The following is an 18,592-nucleotide window of genomic DNA, read 5'->3' on the forward strand; positions in this document are numbered from 1 at the left end:
CCCCCCCCCCCCCCCACAAACTCACACACACACTCCCCACTTGCAATTATTGGTTGCATTTTTTGTTATTTCTGCAGATTTTTTGGGGGGTGGTTGTGTATGTTTGACTGTCACTATCTTCGTCTTATGTTGTAAAATCTGCAAAAATAATGAAATTGTAATCAGCCTGGCCCTCCTCAAAACCATCTTTTTAGAAGTTGCTCATGCAACCTTACACACTACCCCCCCCCCCTCCCAACACCCCCCAGTAATGCGGTCCATCCGAGTGAGTCTCAAACACATGTGCTATGAATGGGATGCCGAGCATGCCGACCACGGGAGTAATTACAAAGTTTTAAAAATAAAGTCCAAAAACGTTGTAGCATGCCGTGTGAAATGCGAAGCTCACCTGGATGTCCCTCTCCCACAGACTCTGACGTGAACATAAACGAGCCGTCCTCCGGCAGATCACCCATTTTGCTGGGGTTTTTTTTTTCTTTTTTTTAAGGCTTACGAGGGGGGCAGCTTCAGGCAGTGTGTATGTCGGCTTGGGAGGGGTAAGGGGGGGCTTGTGAAAGGATTTCCTCAGTTTCCACAGGCGAGCAGTCCTGGTCTTTTGATAAGTTTATATTCCCGCTGCTGCTTGTTGTCTTTTTTTTTCTACGGAGAGCGAGGCAGCCAACACAAGTTCTGAGCTACTAAACTCCACATCCGAGCCCACATGTTCCTTTATATAGATACATGGACCAACACACACACGCACATTCACACACACACACACGCACACACACACACACGCGTGCGTCATGTAAACAAATTTAAAAAAATGTAAAAATGTTGATTTATGATTTTTCAATAGATTATAGTTGGACTATATTATTCATGTTGAGGTGAAATTGCCGTCTTTGTGATGATTGATATTCACATAATTTTTGAGAGCATAATGACAGAGCATATTTTCATGATTAGGATTATTGTAACAATATATTGTATTGTGGTTTGCAGTACTATGGAACTGCACTCCTAGCTTTCTGATCATTGCAACCCTCTAATAATAACCGGTTAATTGTAAAGAGTATCAAAGTCAAACAACATCAAAAAGGGAGTTTAAAAAAAAAAGAGGGAAAAAAAAATGCTTGTGGTCATAGCACGTTAACCCCTCGTGGGCTGCGAGATGCCGTGTGGAGAGCAAGCAAGATTTTTACGGTGTACATTTCCACCGGTGAGGATGAAAATTCAGAAATGGAGTGAAGTGAAAAGATACTTAGATTTGATCTAAAAAGTCTATGCACACCTGTTCAAATGTTTTTTTTGTGATGTCAACAAATGATCGCACATCTGCACCCATTTAAAATGCCTTTCATTAACCCCACATCCAGTTCAGATGTTCTAGTGGGCTGTTTGTGACTACAACCCAAATAATTGTTTAAAGTTTTATTTATATATATATATATATATATATATATATATATATTTCCCGGAATTTTCAGGAAAGTCCACTTTCATCTCTGGATATAAAAATAGAAGCCCAAAAACAAAAGGTTGCCTGTATTTAGATGTTGACCATGATTGTAACATGTCTCAAATAAGGTCAGAATGGAATTCCTGAAAGCCCTTTGCAGTGGAGTACAGCATACATTAAATTACATGAAGGCAGTAACTGAGTTACAAGGGGACATTCACCTGTTTTTCTCAACGCCTGCTTCCATCTCTGCACAGCCCAAGGCTCTGTTCTGCTCTCAATACATTCTGGACCATTTCCTCATCATCACATCCCATATCCTCCTCTTTAAGATATATTCAAGAAAAACAAGTGGATGCTCACATAAAAACTTTTTTTTTTTAGTTGTACGGATTATAGGTCACCTTAATGATGGAAAACGTTTAGAATTGATTTTGTTGGTCTCCTTCTTGATTATACCACAAAAAAATGGAAAACGTTTCGAATTGATTTTGTTGGTCTCCTTCTTGATTATACCACAAAAATTCTAACATGGGTGTGTAGACTTTTAACATGCATTGTAAATGGATCTTTCGTAAATGTTCTGACTTTGAGCACTTATTCCCTGCCCGGACAGGAACCAGATGAAACCAGACACAACTCGTTGAAAGTGTAACAGGTGATCCGCCTCTTATTTGTCTTGGATTATGATTGGGAGGAAAAAAAAACAAAACAAACACAAAAAAAAAACACCCCTCAGGACTACACAAGTTGTTCCTGGGCTATTTGTTAATGACTGACTACGAATGAGGTTATTTTTCTTTTTCCTGACAAGCTCTTTCTGGTTCTGGTTAAAGATAAGTGCTATCTACTGACTGTTCTACATTTCCAATACATACTGCATTGCTGATACCTTCGCCGGACACACTATTAGGTACACCTGCACTCTTCAGTATGTGGTGCACAATGATGATACTGTTCAGTTTTATGTGTGTACGTACTGTATATATATTACAGGTTTAACAACCTGATTTGAATCTGAAAAACAATTTTTATTTAAAAGATGCGAGTGCATAGAATCAAACCGAATACAGTCATATCTCGGTTTTTGACCACAATCCGTTCCAGAAGGCTGTTCGAAAAGCGATTTGTTCGAAATCCGAAACTATTTTATTAGCCCATGATTAGGGGCTAATACACTATGCAGAAATAACATAAAAACAGTCAGATTTGGGGTACACTTGCACTCTTCAGTATGCGGTGCACAATGATGATACCGTTCAGTTTTATGTGTGTACGTACTGTATATATATTAGAAGTTTAACAACCTGATTTGAATCTGAAAAACAATTTTTATTTAAAAGATGCGAGTGCATAGAATCAAACCGAATACAGTCATATCTCGGTTTTTGACCACAATCCGTTCCAGAAGGCTGTTCGAAAAGCGATTTGTTCGAAATCCGAAACTATTTTATTAGCCCATGATTAGGGGCTAATACACTATGCAGAAATAACATAAAAACAGTCAGATTTGCGTAAATCACAACAAACACGTCTGCTCACAATGAACGCGACACGAGGAAGAGTCATTTCCTCGTACATGGTTGTTTGTCTTTGTGTGCCCTGCGATTGGCTGGCAACCGGTTCAGGGTGTCCCCTGCCTACTGCCTGAAGACGGCTGGGATAGGCTCCAGCACCCCCCGCCACCCTTGCGGATCGGAAAATGGATGAATGGTTTACAACATGTGAATATTTGTATCTATTTTATAGTTTGACATATATTTTTTTAAACGAAAACCCCCAGCTACCCCCCACGCCCCCCAAAAAAATAAAGTCATTTGATCCATGAAATAATAATTTTTTTGTCTAAAGACACAGAGGTGTTGGAGGAGTGTCTCGAGGTCAGTGGCTCATATATTTTGTCGACATATTTGTATTGATGCCGTCTTGGTAAAAAGACGAGGGGAAAAAAAAATCATTGGACAATAATTATGACCTTTTATTCCTGATTGGCTAGGAGAGGTCACATGGTTCTTCTGCCATCTTGAACTACAAAATGATCAAATATGGCCCCAATAGGGAGCCATTAAGAGAATTTTTCGACCGACAGACTTGGTCTAGCAATGAAGAGAAAATGATCATCTTTGATGTGAAAACATCCTACGCAGAAGCACTTCTTCGCTTCTTATGTTTGTGTTAAAGTACATGAATGGGTGACGTGCAGGCGGCTTTATGAGTGCGACTCGATCTCGTTGAAAGTCCAACGTGCTGATTGACGCACTGAGTTGTGCCAGTGGGCCCTTCGCAGGGACGGGGGGAGCAGAACGATAAAAGCGCGGCGACCTTTGTGTTGCCTGAAACATCATTTTCAAACATTAAACTACTCTATGGCAAACACTCACATTGACTCTAGGCAGGGGTTAATGACACGATACAGTGCATCATATTCATCAAACTTGAAATTTGTCAGTGGCCATCCATCTGTTTTGAGAGAGAACCCGCTCTCTGCTCTTGGGCATAATCAAATGTACCATATCATAATTTTAATCCGGGCAAAAAACAAATAAGGAAAAAAAAAACATTTCTCTTTAATTTGAAAAAAAAAAAGCTACATTGATGCTGAATTTGAGAGAGAAAAAAAAAACCCCCAATGCATATTTTTGTTTACTTTTGGTTTTTTAAAAATCTATAAAATAATGGCACAAAAATTACATTCATTACTGTATATATTGTTTTTAAAACGACATTAATTTTAGCACAAAAATAAAATTCTGACTAAATTGTAGCTTTTCTAAATTTACACTAATTTTTCCAAAGATTTATACAATATTTACACAAAATTTAGAAATGATTAATATAGAATATTTCCCCAAAAAAATTCACACAAAAATACATCAACCAGATTAACCTAAATTATTCAATGTGACAAGATTAAATCTATTTACAATTGCACATAAATAATTGGAAACCAAATATGCCTTCATACTACATTTGTGCATTTAAAAAATAGACTACCCTATGTTTGTCTATACAGCATAATACAAGAAATACCAAATTTGAGCAAAAAAAGAGATGCAATTTTAACATTATTTAAATGTACACAAAATGTATGCAAAAATGAATCAGTGTTCTAAATTTTAGCATTAAAAAAAAAACATCCATACCACATTTGATCAAAACCGAAACACAATATATATATATTTTTTATGTAATTTGACAAAATTAACGTGTCTGTGCAACTGTTCATCCTGATCCTGAAAATGTGTCATTGTGACCTCACAGTGTAGGCAGGCTAACACTTCTTTGAGGTCGTCAGGGTTGCTGTGCCGTTTGGGGAGATTTTGACTTCACGCACAGTATGAGATAAACTCGCACAGGCTGTAAAAGGGCTGTTTGTCTTTCCCCTTCAAGGGTTCAAGGACACTCAGTCGAACGCCACCCACCGGCGCAAAACCGGCGTTCATCTGGCCTGCAACCAGTTGCATGCGCTCAATGAGTTTTCAAATTTTTGTGGATGGATGTACACATTTTTAGGTATGTAAAAAAAAAAAAAAAAAAAAAAAAGCTTATCATGGAACGCAGCCAGAGGAATACCAGTTCTTGGTATCGGGCTGATACTAGCATTATTCTGAGGTATCGGGTACTCGTGGACGCTGCTGATACCAGCCGCTGATACTTGAGACAAAAAAGTCTGACATCAGGTAAATCCTCCTCGGCAGTAGATGGCGCTACACTGTGGCGGTTTATCACATCAGCCAATCATAATCTGCGTGAGGAAGAAAGGCCTATGTTCAGATTTTTTTTGTCATTTTGTTAAAAAAAAAAAAAAAAAATACAATTTAGGCAACTATGCCATTGGGCAAACAATTTGAGCATTTTTTTTTCAGAAGTTCTTAAAAACACCACTAGGTGACACTATCGCGCTGCAAACACTTTCCTGTTCCATCTCCATTTCATTCATCATTGGGTAAGTAGCTTTAATTTATTTTAAAACACAGAGGTCACCATGTTGTTGCACTTGACAGTTAGATATGTTCAAATGTTGTTTCAAACCTGGCCTATGCACAAAAAAAAGCGGACAATTTAAATCTGGAACACATTTATGAATTTATATTACTTCCTACAGGGGGAAAAAATGGTTTGGAAACAAATTTGGAGGTCAAGCAATGTCACCAATATTTTCAGTGAAGTGAACTCCACGTCCTCATTTTGATTGGCTTTACTCAGAGCAGAATAAAGGATGTCCGCCAATGGCTGCGCGGGAGGTGGGGTGCACATCCTACGTTGTGATTGGCTGCCTACTTCGCCTCCCACTACTGTTGTGTGTGCGTGCGTGCGTGTGTGCGTGTCAACGTAAGACCTCGCCTGAACCTCCAAAGTTGTGCAGAACACACATGGAGCATTTAATATTGAGTTACATAACATTGCGTAAAATGTTTATAACTTTCGTGTCACATGCACGAAGCATGAGGAACGTAGCAGCGAGTAAGTTGTCATCCTATATCCCGGCTAGCTAGCATCTAACTTGGACGTAAAGTCCATTCCTCTGGTGAGGCTGCTACTGAAAACTATCACTATGGGAAGCTCCTCAAGCATTTCCCGGATATTATTCAATGCGGTGTGCTAGTATGCGCTTCAATTCACCGCAGTACAAATACTTAAAAAAAAAACGAAAACATATTTTTTAAATAGTAGTTTCAAATTGAAAACATTTAAAAATAATGGAAAACCGGCGATGTAATTATAATTATCCCCATGTCACTACAAGGTGACTTGGTCTATTCTATCGGGTGTTAAAATGTCTAGAAAAGAGAAAACTGAAGCCACTTTACTACCTCACACTACAGTGGCCCCTGCGGTTCAGCAACCTGCAAAGGGGTTATCTACACTGCAAACTGTTAAAAAAAAGAAAGTTAGAAAATCGTGACAGGATGTTTTTCAACAGTGGACATAATCCATTTACAGCATCGCAGCCCTGAAAAATGCCGCTCTATCTGATGGCTTTACACAATTCCAACTTTGATGATGAAACTATACGATGCAGCCTACCTAGAAGCTTGTTAAGAATTAAACGAGCCAGTTAGCCATACAGTAGTTATGTGACAACTGACTTAGAATCAACTTTTCTTCGACGACTGAAGTTGGCGCTGTCATTTCAATACTGTATTGGAAGCGTATGTGCAGTACTGCTAACTTCCTGCGGGTGTCAGCATCGATCCAAATCCGCTCAACTGATCTGAACTTTACTAGAGCACTTCAAAACAACCGCCAGCTGCGTACAAAGTGCACTACATGAAGCGAAAATTGTTTAGACAACAACAAAAACAGATAAAAAAAAATCAACAAATAACATAAAAACAGTAAAAAAAAAAAAAAAAAGCATAAAACAGTAAAACAAAACCGAGTCTCACACTGCTTCGGACAATCTCAGGGCCTTTGCAGACACTGCAAAACTGACACTGACCTGTAAGTAAATGTAATTTTTTTTAAATGCTCGTTTTCAAAACATTTATGATATAACGAAGTAAAAATAGTATCTATACAGTAGGTGTGAAATGTTGTAAATAAATTACAACAAGTAATCATCCACAAACTGCTGCGGCCTCATCGGTTGCCAGGGGGCGGGTGGTGCATTGGCAAATGGGCCTTCAGTGGGAATTTACACAACATAATCCACCTCTTGATGCCTCCACTATTACGTCTCAATTTTAGAAATCGTCAAAACGTCATCGAAGATCAGCGAGCTTCTGGAGAACAAATTTCAAACAGCCCCATTGCGAATGTAATTTAATTTACATCAGCCACAAACTTCATGAAACAAAAATTAGAAGTCGGGTTGTAGGCCAGTGCTTCTGAGAGTGTTGAAGCCAGCAGTGAAGGCCTCCCATGCTTGCCCTGACACCCCACCACTGTTTGTGACTATACAGCAACAGCGCCTGGTACTTAGGGCTCAGCTCAACAGCGGCCTTGTTCCACTTCTAAAGAATTCCTGTTATGTCGTGCTCACGTAAGAAAGGCTTTTGCACAGATTGGGCTTGTTTCAGAGCTTAAACGACGGATCCCTGCTCATTCGTGGGCAACCACAGGCCGGTGAGTAATGTCTCAATATGGGACGTTTTGTTGGGAGACACTTGATGAAATGAAATGTGTCATGTAGGTGGCCATGGTGACGGTGAACACGATCCTGAAAGCGATCAGCTTGTTTGTGGCTGAGCTCATCAGCTCCGTCACGGACTGGTTCCAGACCTCAGCGACATGGGCCGACCTGCAGGTGCTGGGGGACACGGAGCTGAAGACCACCGGGGGTGGTAAGTCTGGAAATGTAGATATAAAACTACTTTTTTTGGATGCCGTGTGCAACTACAAGAAAGATAGACATTTTGATACGATTCTATGATGTAACAATTTTACAATGTAATGATTCGATTGGGTTCATTTTAGTGGGAGAGAACATATAAATACAAATTGATAGTGATTGTGATACGTAAGTGCAGTTCTACGCGACTGCACACTGGGCTAAAATGTATTGTACTTTGTCAGAGTGTAGGATTTTTAAAAGTGGTCTTGGGTCTTTCAGTCCATGAGAGACATCAGGCCAGAACTCTGTGGGAGAAGAGCGGAGCGGTGGTCATGGTGGTCCGCCGGCCTGGATGATTGCTGTGCAGAGAGGTCAGTCACTGTGGAACTGTTTGTGGAACTGCGCCATTGTCAGCATTTCAAATGACACTGTCATGATGACGCAGGAGGCCGCAGAGCTGTCCTCTCTCAAGTCTCAACTGCAGGACCTGGAGGTGCCTCTCTTTGCTGTTGTCAAAGAGAACCTGGGGAAGGAGCTGGACTGCTTCAAGAAGTACTTCACCGGGAAAGTCTATGTGGATCAGAAGGTCTCCCAATTATGTGGCGCAGGAATTCACTGTTGCGCAGTGTAAGCCGCTAAGCCGCTTTTCCGTTTCCTCACAGAGAAATTTCTACGGGCCTCAAGAGCGGTGGATGTTCCTCTCCGTGTTCCTGCGTATTGGAGTGTGGAGGAACCTGTGGCGGGCGTACCGCAGGGGCTTCAGGGGAAACCTAAGAGGGGAAGGACTGGTGCTCGGGGGAGTCTTTGTCATTGGGCCTGGAGATCAGGTAGACACAATGACACTTTTAAAAGCTGTTATTTTTGGGGGGGGGGTATTTTGTGTGAATGTCACAAATTAGTAATTTAGATCTCTACCTGTTTTCATTTTTCCATCTGTCTTCGTTCTGCATGACTGGCAGAAAGTCACGCTGGGTGGGAAATACTGAGTTTTTCCTACTTTTACCTGTCAACTCGTCTGGCACACAATAATCCGGGCACCAATTGAAAAGTTCTGGGGAACCTTTGTCAGTCCTTTATCTTTAATACTTTCTACATTAACACTAACTCCCAGAAGATGATATATTCTCAATTAAGTAGTTCACAGCACACAGCCGTGGAGCCTTATTTTGTGATATGCGGAAGAAGTTATCAATGTAGCTCCTTCATTTTCTTTTTTCTTTTTTTTTTTTTTCAGGGAATTCTGCTGGAGCACCGCGAGAAGGAGTTTGGGGATAAAGTCAACATGCTGGCTGTCCTCAGAACTGCCCGCAAAATGCGAGATGAGATGAAAAGATAGACCTGACCTAGTCGGGGTTTATTGTATTAATGTCTGATGATGTCATGATGAAATGTGTCAAAATGGGCCACTTTGACAGTTTGCTGCCTTATTGTTTCTGGTTTGCTGTCGCGGCTTTTTTGTGTGCTTTAATGATGATCTGACTCTAAACTCTTCTGAGGGAGCAGCTCTGATGTTTGTACACAAACAACCGCGCAGCCCGCCGGACACTATAGGAAGAGCAAACTATTAAAAGTTTTAGCCCGTATTGTGTTTAAATACACGTGATTCAACAATAAATGGGTCGGTGACTTATACAAAATGAATTGTTTTATCTCGGGGGTAAATAAAGTATGGCCTGTAGGCCACTTATACTGTGATGGTTAGCAAGTCTAACTCAATTTTGTGATTCCGTGCGTTCGTCCACTCAGCGAGCGATTCATCTGTGCTCGATTAGTTTCCCTTATTCCTGGGAGACATGGGAGCATTACTGCGCTTGCGCGGAACTGCGTCAATAATCTTGTCGCCTTACGTCAAGGTAAGTCAACGCCAATGTTTATGCCGCCGCTGCTGTTTTCACTGGTCGGCATTCAGTACGCATATTAAGTGTTTAATGTTGATAGATATGAGGGGAAAAGCAGAAATAACCCATGTAGATGTCTTATTTAACGACTGAAATGCTAACGCCGACGTGAGCTAGCTGCTTGCAGCGGCAAGTTTGAAGGTTTCATTCGAAGTGCTTTAACTCTTCCGCTACCGGTTTAAGCTTGTTTTCCGTGTACGCTTTGGCCCACGAAGACGTCAGAAATCCATTCCTTGCCAATAGGTGACGTGTTAAAACGTCAGCTAGCTATTGATAGTTGTTTTTTTTTTTTTTTTTTTAAATCCATTCGTTGCCAATAGGTGACGTGTTAAAACGTCAGCTCGCTATTGATAGTTTTTTTTTTTTTTTTTTTTTACTGCAGCAAATGACCTGTACCTTCATGAATTAAGGGAAAAAAATGTGGCCTCCTAAGACGTAGTGCCGTTTTGGACACCATATTGCAAAAATGTACACTCTAAAACTGATATAAATCATACGAAAATATACATGGACTATTTATAAGACTCAACAGTTTTCAACATACACTATAAGGCCTTCCAAGTGTCATTTCATGAACCTAAAATGTACTACAACTACAGTTGCAGTTTTTTTTTTTTTTTGCAGCACAACTTGCTTTTCGCTAACAAGGAGTTCAATGACAACATTCACACTTTTTCAAAATGTTCAAGGACAGCCTCCTTAATTCCTTTTTGTGACTCTTGCAGTTTCGGTGGAATTCTCTTCCAACCTGCTAATAAGGTCAGTGGCCACTTGTGCTTCCAAGCTGAAAATGTTTTACTGAGGTTCTTTCTACTGGTGGATTTCTTTTAAAAGCCAAATTGCCCAGTCTTAATATATAGCTCCAGGTCTACATACTTGAACAATTGTCGTTGATCAATACTCCACAGCTCCAGACACTTAAAACGCTCAAGGACTTTCTGCACTACAATTACTGCTACTCGATCACCTAAAAATGGTGCAACGATGACTCTGCATATTGTCGCACAGTCGTCATTGGGTGGTACTACTACACAATGTTGCCCTTCCATTACGGAAAGTTTTTCTATAACTCGTCATGTCTGTTTATCATAGTTGCTTGTTATTGTAATACTAGTGTAGCCTATATTACCCAAGACAAATTCCTTGTGTGTTTTACATATTTGGCCACGAAAGATGAGTATTATGCAATAGATGAATATGTAACATGATTGCATGCACATTACGTTGCACACTGGCCCAACCTAAACTCTTCCTTGTTGGACTCGTGGGTGTTATTTTTGTCTTCCATTGGGCACACATTCCTTATCACTTGTCGAAGTACTCTTTGTCCTTTCCAAATCGGCGACATTTTGACGCCCCACAAATACGTTTTGGGATTTGCCTTGGACTGATCTGATCCACAGCAGACAATGGAGACAAGTTAGTATATTTAAATATTTATCTTGATGCTTCCTTAGCCTCTCTCAGGCTGTCATTTTAGCGTCATTGTGAATTCAAGAGGAAGAGAAAGCAGTGAGTAGTAATTAACCATGGCAAGTAGGACAGGCTGGCGGTACAGAGCAGGAGTTTTGGGTTCTTCTTATCTGTTTGACAATCACTCTTTTCATATTCCAGATAGACTGGCTTCATTCCGCATACTAACAACTTGCAGGTGTAAATGTGGATGGCTCTTTGTCTCTATGTGCCCTACGATTGGCTGGAAACCGACCAGCAGTGTGCGTTCCCTGTCAACCAAAGTCAGCTCGGCACAGGGTTGTTGAACAAGCACCGTAGAAAATGGATGAATGGAAGTTATATTTAAAAGAAAAAGTCTTACAAAATGGCTGTCGACTACACCAGCCATTCCCAAGCAGCGTCTTATAAGAGGAAATACGTTTCTATCAAATGTATCTTCATTTGTCTAGGCCAACATGTTTTATACAACACAATAAATTTATGTTTAACAGGCCCAGAGTTCAATAAGTACTTTTCTGGCTAAATTGTGACAAGATCATGAATTCACTATGCACTTTTTAAAAGAAAATTCATTTGGTGTGCTGAGATTTTCCTAATATAAAATGATGTACCTTAACAGTATTTTGCCTGATTAGCTCGCTATTAGGAAGACTTTGGCATGCGGTGTCACCGAGGGCGTCATGTTTTGCACAAAGCCTGTTGACATTTTTCTTCCAGCGCATGCAGTGAAGCGCTCACAGCGGCGATGCCGGAAGCTTTGAAGCGAATTCTTTCCCCTGCCTTCTACCGCCGCGTGGCGTTCGCTTCGTGCGTCGCTCGCTTTGAAAGAAGCCCGGTCGCTCACTTTCACAGAGGTAGAGCCAAAGGCGGTCCCGAGCCAGGCAAATGCGCTCCAGGCAAGAATTCACACCATTAATTAGTCTTGATTTGTCTCTGTCACTTCCCAAAAGTTACGGAACTGGTGTGGCCGTTAACGATTTGTCAGCCTCCACCCACGCTGCACTCCGCTAAACAGGAATATAACAGTCTATGATTTTTTTATTTTTTTGGATTTAGTTTTTATGTCGTTGTTTGACTTTTATTTGTATTTGAATATTTGTCCTCAATAAACAAAAGTTCACTTGTGACTCTTTTTTTTTTTCTTTTTTTTTTTTAAGTTTCTCTAACTCTGTAGCTAGTAAAGGTCGGGTTGATAAAATGTCCCAGATTCTGATGTGATGTCACTGTGTGAAGGATTTATTGTCTATTAAAAAAAAAAAAAAAATGCCGTGCTAATCGCCATCATGTGTGTTGTTTTCTGTTTGTGTTGCAGATTTGGCATCTGACGTCGATAAATTGGGGATGGGCGCGTGGTCTCTGGGTGTGGGAGCTGTGGGAGCTGCCCTGGCTGGCATTTTATTGGTCAACTCCAGTCTGACTCTCCCCAAAGTAGGCAAGGCGTCGCTGGAATATCTCGCCGATGCTGACCTGCTCTCCACCGCTGATGGTGCGAGTGACTTCTCAACCAAACTTGGTGCCGTTCAGTCGTGTGGCGGTTTTATAAGAGAAGAAAGTTGTAATCTCGATTGAACTGTCATTCTCACACTCATCGTCGAATGTGTAGTGGATTAGATTGGTAAATGGTACACTAACTTCATTTTGAACGTCGTGGGCAGATTAGATTGACATGGCAACACAGAGACTCAAATCAGATTGGGCAAAAATAATCAAACACCCACGTCCTTGAAGCTGTGTTCCCAAGAGAATTTAGAGAATAGATTTTTGGAAATAATTACCGTATTTTCCGCATGATAAGGCGCTTCGGAGTGTAAGGCGCACCTTCAATGAATGGCCTATTTTAAAACTTCCTATATTGGGCACATAGCATTATAAGGCGCATATATTAGAAGCTCCAATCGTGGCTGCAGTGGTGTTATGCATCCACTAAATGGTGCTACGCTAAAGGGAATACAATACAATGCAGCTTTATTTATATAGAACTTTCAAACTTTACAAAACATTTAAAATACTACGTCCAAAAAAAATCGGAATATTGATCCATATGGAAGGTCCATCGAATTGTCAGGAGCACTGTTGGCTTTTGATCAAATTGAATACTTTTAGGTGCGCCTTATAGTGCGGAAAATACGGTTTTACGATTTTAAGAATTTAGGTTAGAAATGTAGATCAGTGCTCCTGATTGTATTTCGGCAAGCAGAGGTTTGCTGGCCTTGACTGCTCACCACTGTTTGGTGCTTGAATTTTTTTTTTTTTTAACCAGAAGTTGTTATGAACAGCACTTGTGTCTACAGATGGCAAGGTCATCAAAGCAAAGAGTCTGTGGGAAAAGAACGGCGCCGTCATCATGGCCGTGCGGCGGCCCGGATGATTTTTGTGCAGAGAGGTGAGATCACACGTTGTGTTTTCGGTGGTCCGCGAGCACCGCGACATGAACTCAAAATGATTCCCTGCAGGAGGCTTCCGAGCTGTCCTCTCTGAAGACCCAGCTGGAAGAGCTCGGGGTCCCTCTGGTGGCCGTGGTAAAGGAACACGTCGGCACGGAGATCCAGGACTTCAGACCGCACTTTGCTGGGGACATCTACATCGACCAAAAGGTCAGCCCTCTTTTTCAGCATACGCGCGACAACAAACTTTCAATACATAAAGTATTACATTGCCATTGGGCGCGACCAGCGGGCTAACTTAACACTTGATAATTGAACTGCAATTGAAAAGAAACCTGCACTACTCACAATTTTTGTGGTTCCACTTGAAACGATTCATGCCATGAGTAAATTGTGTCGATTGAATAATTGAAAAGCTGTCAATATGCGACCCCATTGACGAGGTTTCACCACCTTACAGAAACATTTCTACGGGGCAAAAATGGGCGCTATGGGGCTGTTGCGCTTCGGCGTGTTGCAGAACTTCGTGCGGGCCTGGAGGTCCGGCTATCAGGGCAACATGTTGGGCGAGGGCTTCATCTTGGGGGGCGTCTTTGTCATCGGCGCGGGAGAACAGGTAGTGTACACAAAACACACCGGAAAGCTGTTTGAGTATTTATTCCCTATTCTTTGTCGAGTTTAAATCCTTGTATTAGTACACTCTTTGTCTTCACAAGTATGACTATTCAGTTTAGTCTAACGAAGCGAGACGAAGCGCTTGGCATAAACTCCACATTGTGGTCTGCAGGGGGTCCTACTGGAGCACCGTGAGAAGGAGTTCGGCAACAAAGTGGAAGTGGCGGATGTTCTCCAAGCTGCCAAGAAAATTGTACCACGCAAATAAGTTTATTTCGAGCACTCAATATAAATTAATGAAGCTAGAAAGTCGCGATTAAAAGAGGACACTATGTCCGGTTTGGACATCTTGGCCAGTTTACCGAAGTCACCTCTTATTGCCAGATAAAAAAAAAAAAAAAGCTGTGAAATGTACAACTAACTAAATTACTGAAATGTTACTGCTGAAGACATTTTGAAGCTAGACGGGTATGGAAACGGGGTGATGTGAACACTAAATTACTAGTTTTTTTTTATTGAACTCGAGCTACTAGTTTGTCCCCCACCCCAGCACCACCGCAGGCCGGCCGGCCTCCCATCATGACCGACGTGTGTGCGCTGATGTGGCTGCGCGTGTAACAATGACGACTTGTCTTTTCTAAACTCTGCAATGAGAGGGGCAAGTCTGATGAGCCGACACGTGCATTTCCATCCCACACATCGCCCACCGCTGTCATCATTCTGAGGCCTTCTGGAGTGCGGGGGGGAGACAATAGTCTGCACTTGTACTTGTGAAGAAAAGCAGTAAATAAATAAAAATAAAAGCATCGACTGTTTGACTTTAAGCTCAAAAACGACAGACACTTACAGTACATCAATACAGAAGATCATGTTAGGAATGAATGCCTTTTAGCATTGTGCGTTAGCATTAAGGTCGTGGACTTTTGTCGACACGATTTAGTCAGCTGTTTGTCCCGCCTCCCCGACGGACCTGCGCCGATGAACCGAGTCTTGACGGAAGTAGGCGACGACCAGGGCAGGGTCCGGTCGCTGACGGACTTGTGGCGTGACCCAGAATGCATGCATCTGGTAATCTTGACAAGCGCGACCGTCGTGAACGACAAAGTCGTGTGGTTCGATAAGGCCGTGAATCACAAAGTAAAAAATTGAAATGGAGACATAATTGGATGTCAGTCACATCTTTTATGGTAGTACTGAGTAAAATACATATCAAGAAATGTGTGTATATGCCAACACAATATGAAAAACAAAAAATAGGGACTGCGCCCTCCTGATCCTGACAGTATTACGTGACTGAAAACATTCACGGAGCGTAACATGGATTGTCGTACCATTTGTGGCCCATTCAGTGCACATCTTACTTGGTGTCATTCCAATGTGCTTGATTGGGACGAGACTAGAAAGCTTTAAAAAAAAAAAAAAAAACGCACACAATGAAATGTCATGTAACTCCTTAAAATAGACATCCTTTTTTTTTTTCTTATGCATAGTGACATGGTGCAAAAACCATTTAAAATAAAGCTCGCGGGAAAACCTTTCACCTTTGGATACATTCGTAACAGCAATACGGTATGTTTCAGTTCTGTGCTGACTAAAATCTGCCAGGTGTTAAGTTCATAACAGGACACTTGGCAAGCAAATACAATCTTCGCTAATTTACTTTGCAGCATATCGACTCGTTCTAAACCCGTTTCCTTGACTTTCGCGCAGTCTTGACAGGAGCGACAAATGCTCACAATGTTGAGATTTAAAGTTATGGAATGGAACCAATCAGGAATACAACAGTAGAAATAATCACACGGTGGGAAATTGGGACTTTTTGTATCGCTGTAAAATACAAGAATGCACCAAATGGATTGATGCTCTATAAATAGGACTCCTGAATCCTGAAACAAGACGAGTTGCTTGTTCGCAAAAGATGCTGGTAAACTCGTGCGTTTAGGGACACAGGCACATTTTAGACACCAAAAAAAAAATACACCCATTATAATACATATTGTTTCCAGTCCATCCAGCAACAATGACAGAACTGTATTTCCACAAACATCTAATAACTGCCAAATGGGCGTGAGAGTTTCGGACCAATAAGACGTGTTTTACATATTAGTGTTTTACATAAGATCATTAATATTACGTGACCAAATTGTTTTGATTGTCGAAAGCTTTGGTTAGGTTTCTTGACTGCTGTTTTGGTCAGCAACGGAGTAGTTCATGTTCCCTCGAATGATAGCTTTCATGATTTTTTTTTCCCCCCCATCACGAGCAAAATTGACGCATCTTCTATTTTCACTTGACTTTGACATGCGGCCATTATTTGAGGAAATACAGTACAGCGTGTATAACTATATAAACAGTAGAATATAAACCCTGTTAAAGCCAACACAGCAAAAACACCACAAACACAAAAAAACAATATCCCCCCCCCCTCCCCCCTAGTCATGACTGGTGTACACGGGCCGGTACTAATCTCAACTATACTTCCATTTTAACGTTTACAATAATATAGAATAGTCTGTTTTATAATTAGATTAACATGTTCCACACCCGTCCAACAGACACACACACACAAAAAAAATACGTGTTCCCCCTTCAAGTACGTTTACAACTTTAAAATAAAAGAGGAAATATCGTCCTGCAAAATAAAATTTATCGTCCTGCAAAATAAAATTTATCCATGGTTCATTATTGCTCCCCCCCCATCATGATTAAAATCTGGAATCATTTCACTCAGAATGAGATCGAAATGAATTTCACTCTTTCAATCATACGACCGGAATTAAGTGTTCCACTGTATTGATTTATTGTGAGCATTTCTGGTTTTATAATTGCATGGCCGCCGGATTAAGTGCTCTCTCTTCAGGCCGTGTTGGGTTGCCTACCCCTAACTTAACGGAAAGGTGCACCACTTGAACAGCGAGGCAGACAACAAAAACAACCCGGGGTCGAGAAAAATCAATAATAGTACAAGTGGAGTAGTACAAGAGGACAGTGAGGTTACATTCAAGTTCATGGCTAAATACACACTTCAGTAACAAGTTTGTTGTACACATGCAAAAATCTTTCCTCCTTGTGCTTCAATTGGGAGCAGTTCAAAAACACCAGGAAAAAAAAAAAAGCATAAATAAATTGCGTGTGTGTGTGTGTACGTACGTGGCGTGCACATGAAGCGCCTACAGACCCTTGTTGAAGTAGACCACAGTGGTGGCCGGGTTGCTTTGTCGTATTTTGTCCTGAAGCTCCGCCTCCAGCCCGCTCACTTTCATCGAACTGCAAACATGACACGGGATGTCATTAGACAACCGAGAGGGCATGGAACAAAATGCATTGCTAACAGTCTTCTTTATTTTTTGTGTTTTATGTTGGCCAATTTTTTTAATGTAATTTTTTTCTTTTTTTTATGCATGGAGGTTTTTGTGCGTCTATATTTGTGTTTTTGTGATGTGTGGTTTTTCATGCGTGAATGTGCGTGCATGTTTTGGTGTGTTTTTCTAGTGATGTGTGTTTTTGGGGAGAAGGGGCATGTTTTTTTGGGCGTTACCTTTTTTGTGGGAACAGGGCACAGCAAAGAGGGGTGGCAAACACCAGGCTGTCAATCAAAGAGAGGGCGGGGTTATTTTGAGATTGCTCAAGTCGAAAACCTTGGAGCTACCTCAAATCCTGCCGTTGACTTACCACAAGCCCACCAGTCCCACTTGCATTGGAGCGTTGAGAATGGGAAAACGCTGCGGGGAAGCGGCATGTTTAGGTTGGAATGTGGAAGGACTCCGTAACGAGCCCGGTGCCGGCGGGGCCCTGACATGACCAAAGAATGTTATACCTTCATGAAGGCTCGCTTCTCCAGTGCGTTCATGATGATGGGAGGAATACCTGCAAGGGCGGGGAGAAAAAAACAAAACATTCAAACGCTAATAAATGCCTTATCTCAGCCTCAACAAATAACAGATACACGCTTCCCCCAAGACGTACTGTTTGGAGAGAAATGTCACCATACTTTTGATTTTCACAACTACAGCCCTTACCCATAGCTGGCACCGCCATGCCGATCCTGGACACCACCACCTGCATGATGGCCTGCTGGGCCGCGTTGACAGACTCTCCTAACCTGTTGCCGTTCTCGTCGGTCACGGGAATGCCGTACTTCAACTCCCTGTTGGGGGACACGCAGAAAGCCGAGTAGCGACGAGTCGAGCGGGGCTGCGGTGAAGGAGATCTCACCTCTGTCTCATGAAGGGAATGTTGATGCAGTTCGCAGCGGCGACGGCGGCAAAGGGCACGAAGCGGCTGACGATGGGCGGGAGACGCTACGACAGGTACAAACACACTAATAACCAGCCCCCCAAAAATATCACCAATCTGTTGAATCATTGCTCTGACGGGATGTTACCGTGGCCAGTGACTTGAGGCCCAGGGCGGTGACAACTGCACCGGTCGTGGCACTCACGTAGGCCGCACCGAGTTGGCTGAAAGTACACATAAGTCTGTTTTTGTTTTTTTTTTTTTTTGGTAAAGTCAGGCAGGAAAA

General features: G+C 41.7%; 3 protein-coding genes and 1 pseudogene across 10 annotated transcripts in view; 2 read left to right on the forward strand and 2 right to left on the reverse strand.

Annotated features, from left to right (window-relative positions):
- The window catches only part of mat1a (methionine adenosyltransferase 1A), a 9,214-nt gene extending 8,492 nt beyond the window's left edge, over positions 1 to 722 (reverse strand). The window contains exon 1 of the mRNA XM_019859800.1: positions 389 to 722. Coding sequence (XP_019715359.1) covers positions 389 to 455 — 67 coding nt within the window. The 5' untranslated portion in view covers positions 456 to 722. The remainder of the gene's footprint in view (positions 1 to 388) is intronic.
- A 5,095-nt stretch (positions 723 to 5,817) lies between these two features.
- On the forward strand, positions 5,818 to 9,359 carry LOC109509903 (redox-regulatory protein FAM213A-like; annotated as a pseudogene).
- A 174-nt stretch (positions 9,360 to 9,533) lies between these two features.
- Positions 9,534 to 14,455, forward strand: selenou1a (selenoprotein U 1a). 6 transcript variants are annotated; one of them, XM_019859807.1, is made up of 8 exons: positions 9,534 to 9,571; positions 10,342 to 10,375; positions 11,789 to 11,967; positions 12,384 to 12,584; positions 13,363 to 13,454; positions 13,525 to 13,665; positions 13,916 to 14,071; positions 14,243 to 14,455. In XM_019859807.1, the coding sequence occupies exons 3-8, from the start codon at positions 11,817 to 11,819 to the stop codon at positions 14,336 to 14,338; spliced, it is 837 nt and encodes a 278-aa protein (XP_019715366.1). In that variant the 5' UTR covers positions 9,534 to 9,571; positions 10,342 to 10,375; positions 11,789 to 11,816; the 3' UTR covers positions 14,339 to 14,455. The 6 variants fall into 6 exon arrangements, with proteins under 6 accessions (XP_019715366.1, XP_019715371.1, XP_019715370.1 ...); XM_019859812.1 differs by lacking the exon at positions 11,789 to 11,967 and having other exon boundaries at positions 9,554 to 9,571; XM_019859808.1 differs by lacking the exons at positions 9,534 to 9,571; positions 10,342 to 10,375 and adding an exon at positions 10,805 to 11,035.
- A 1,036-nt stretch (positions 14,456 to 15,491) lies between these two features.
- sfxn3 (sideroflexin 3) overlaps positions 15,492 to 18,592 on the reverse strand; it is a 9,009-nt gene continuing 5,908 nt past the window's right edge. For 2 of the 3 annotated variants that reach the window (XM_019859802.1, XM_019859803.1), the window contains exons 5-11: positions 18,455 to 18,530; positions 18,286 to 18,371; positions 18,090 to 18,217; positions 17,888 to 17,937; positions 17,743 to 17,792; positions 17,609 to 17,656; positions 17,175 to 17,337 (exon numbers count right to left, since the gene is read on the reverse strand). In XM_019859802.1, coding sequence (XP_019715361.1) covers positions 17,241 to 17,337; positions 17,609 to 17,656; positions 17,743 to 17,792; positions 17,888 to 17,937; positions 18,090 to 18,217; positions 18,286 to 18,371; positions 18,455 to 18,530 — 535 coding nt within the window. In that variant the 3' untranslated portion in view covers positions 17,175 to 17,240. Of the gene's footprint in view, positions 17,340 to 17,608; positions 17,657 to 17,742; positions 17,793 to 17,887; positions 17,938 to 18,089; positions 18,218 to 18,285; positions 18,372 to 18,454; positions 18,531 to 18,592 lie in introns of all 3 variants that reach the window. The other variant, XM_019859801.1, reaches the window with a different exon arrangement.

The sequence above is a fragment of the Hippocampus comes genome, unplaced genomic scaffold (genome assembly GCF_001891065.2).
Source record: "Hippocampus comes isolate QL1 unplaced genomic scaffold, H_comes_QL1_v1.1 scaffold64, whole genome shotgun sequence".
NCBI classification, from domain to species: Eukaryota; Metazoa; Chordata; class Actinopteri; order Syngnathiformes; family Syngnathidae; genus Hippocampus; species Hippocampus comes.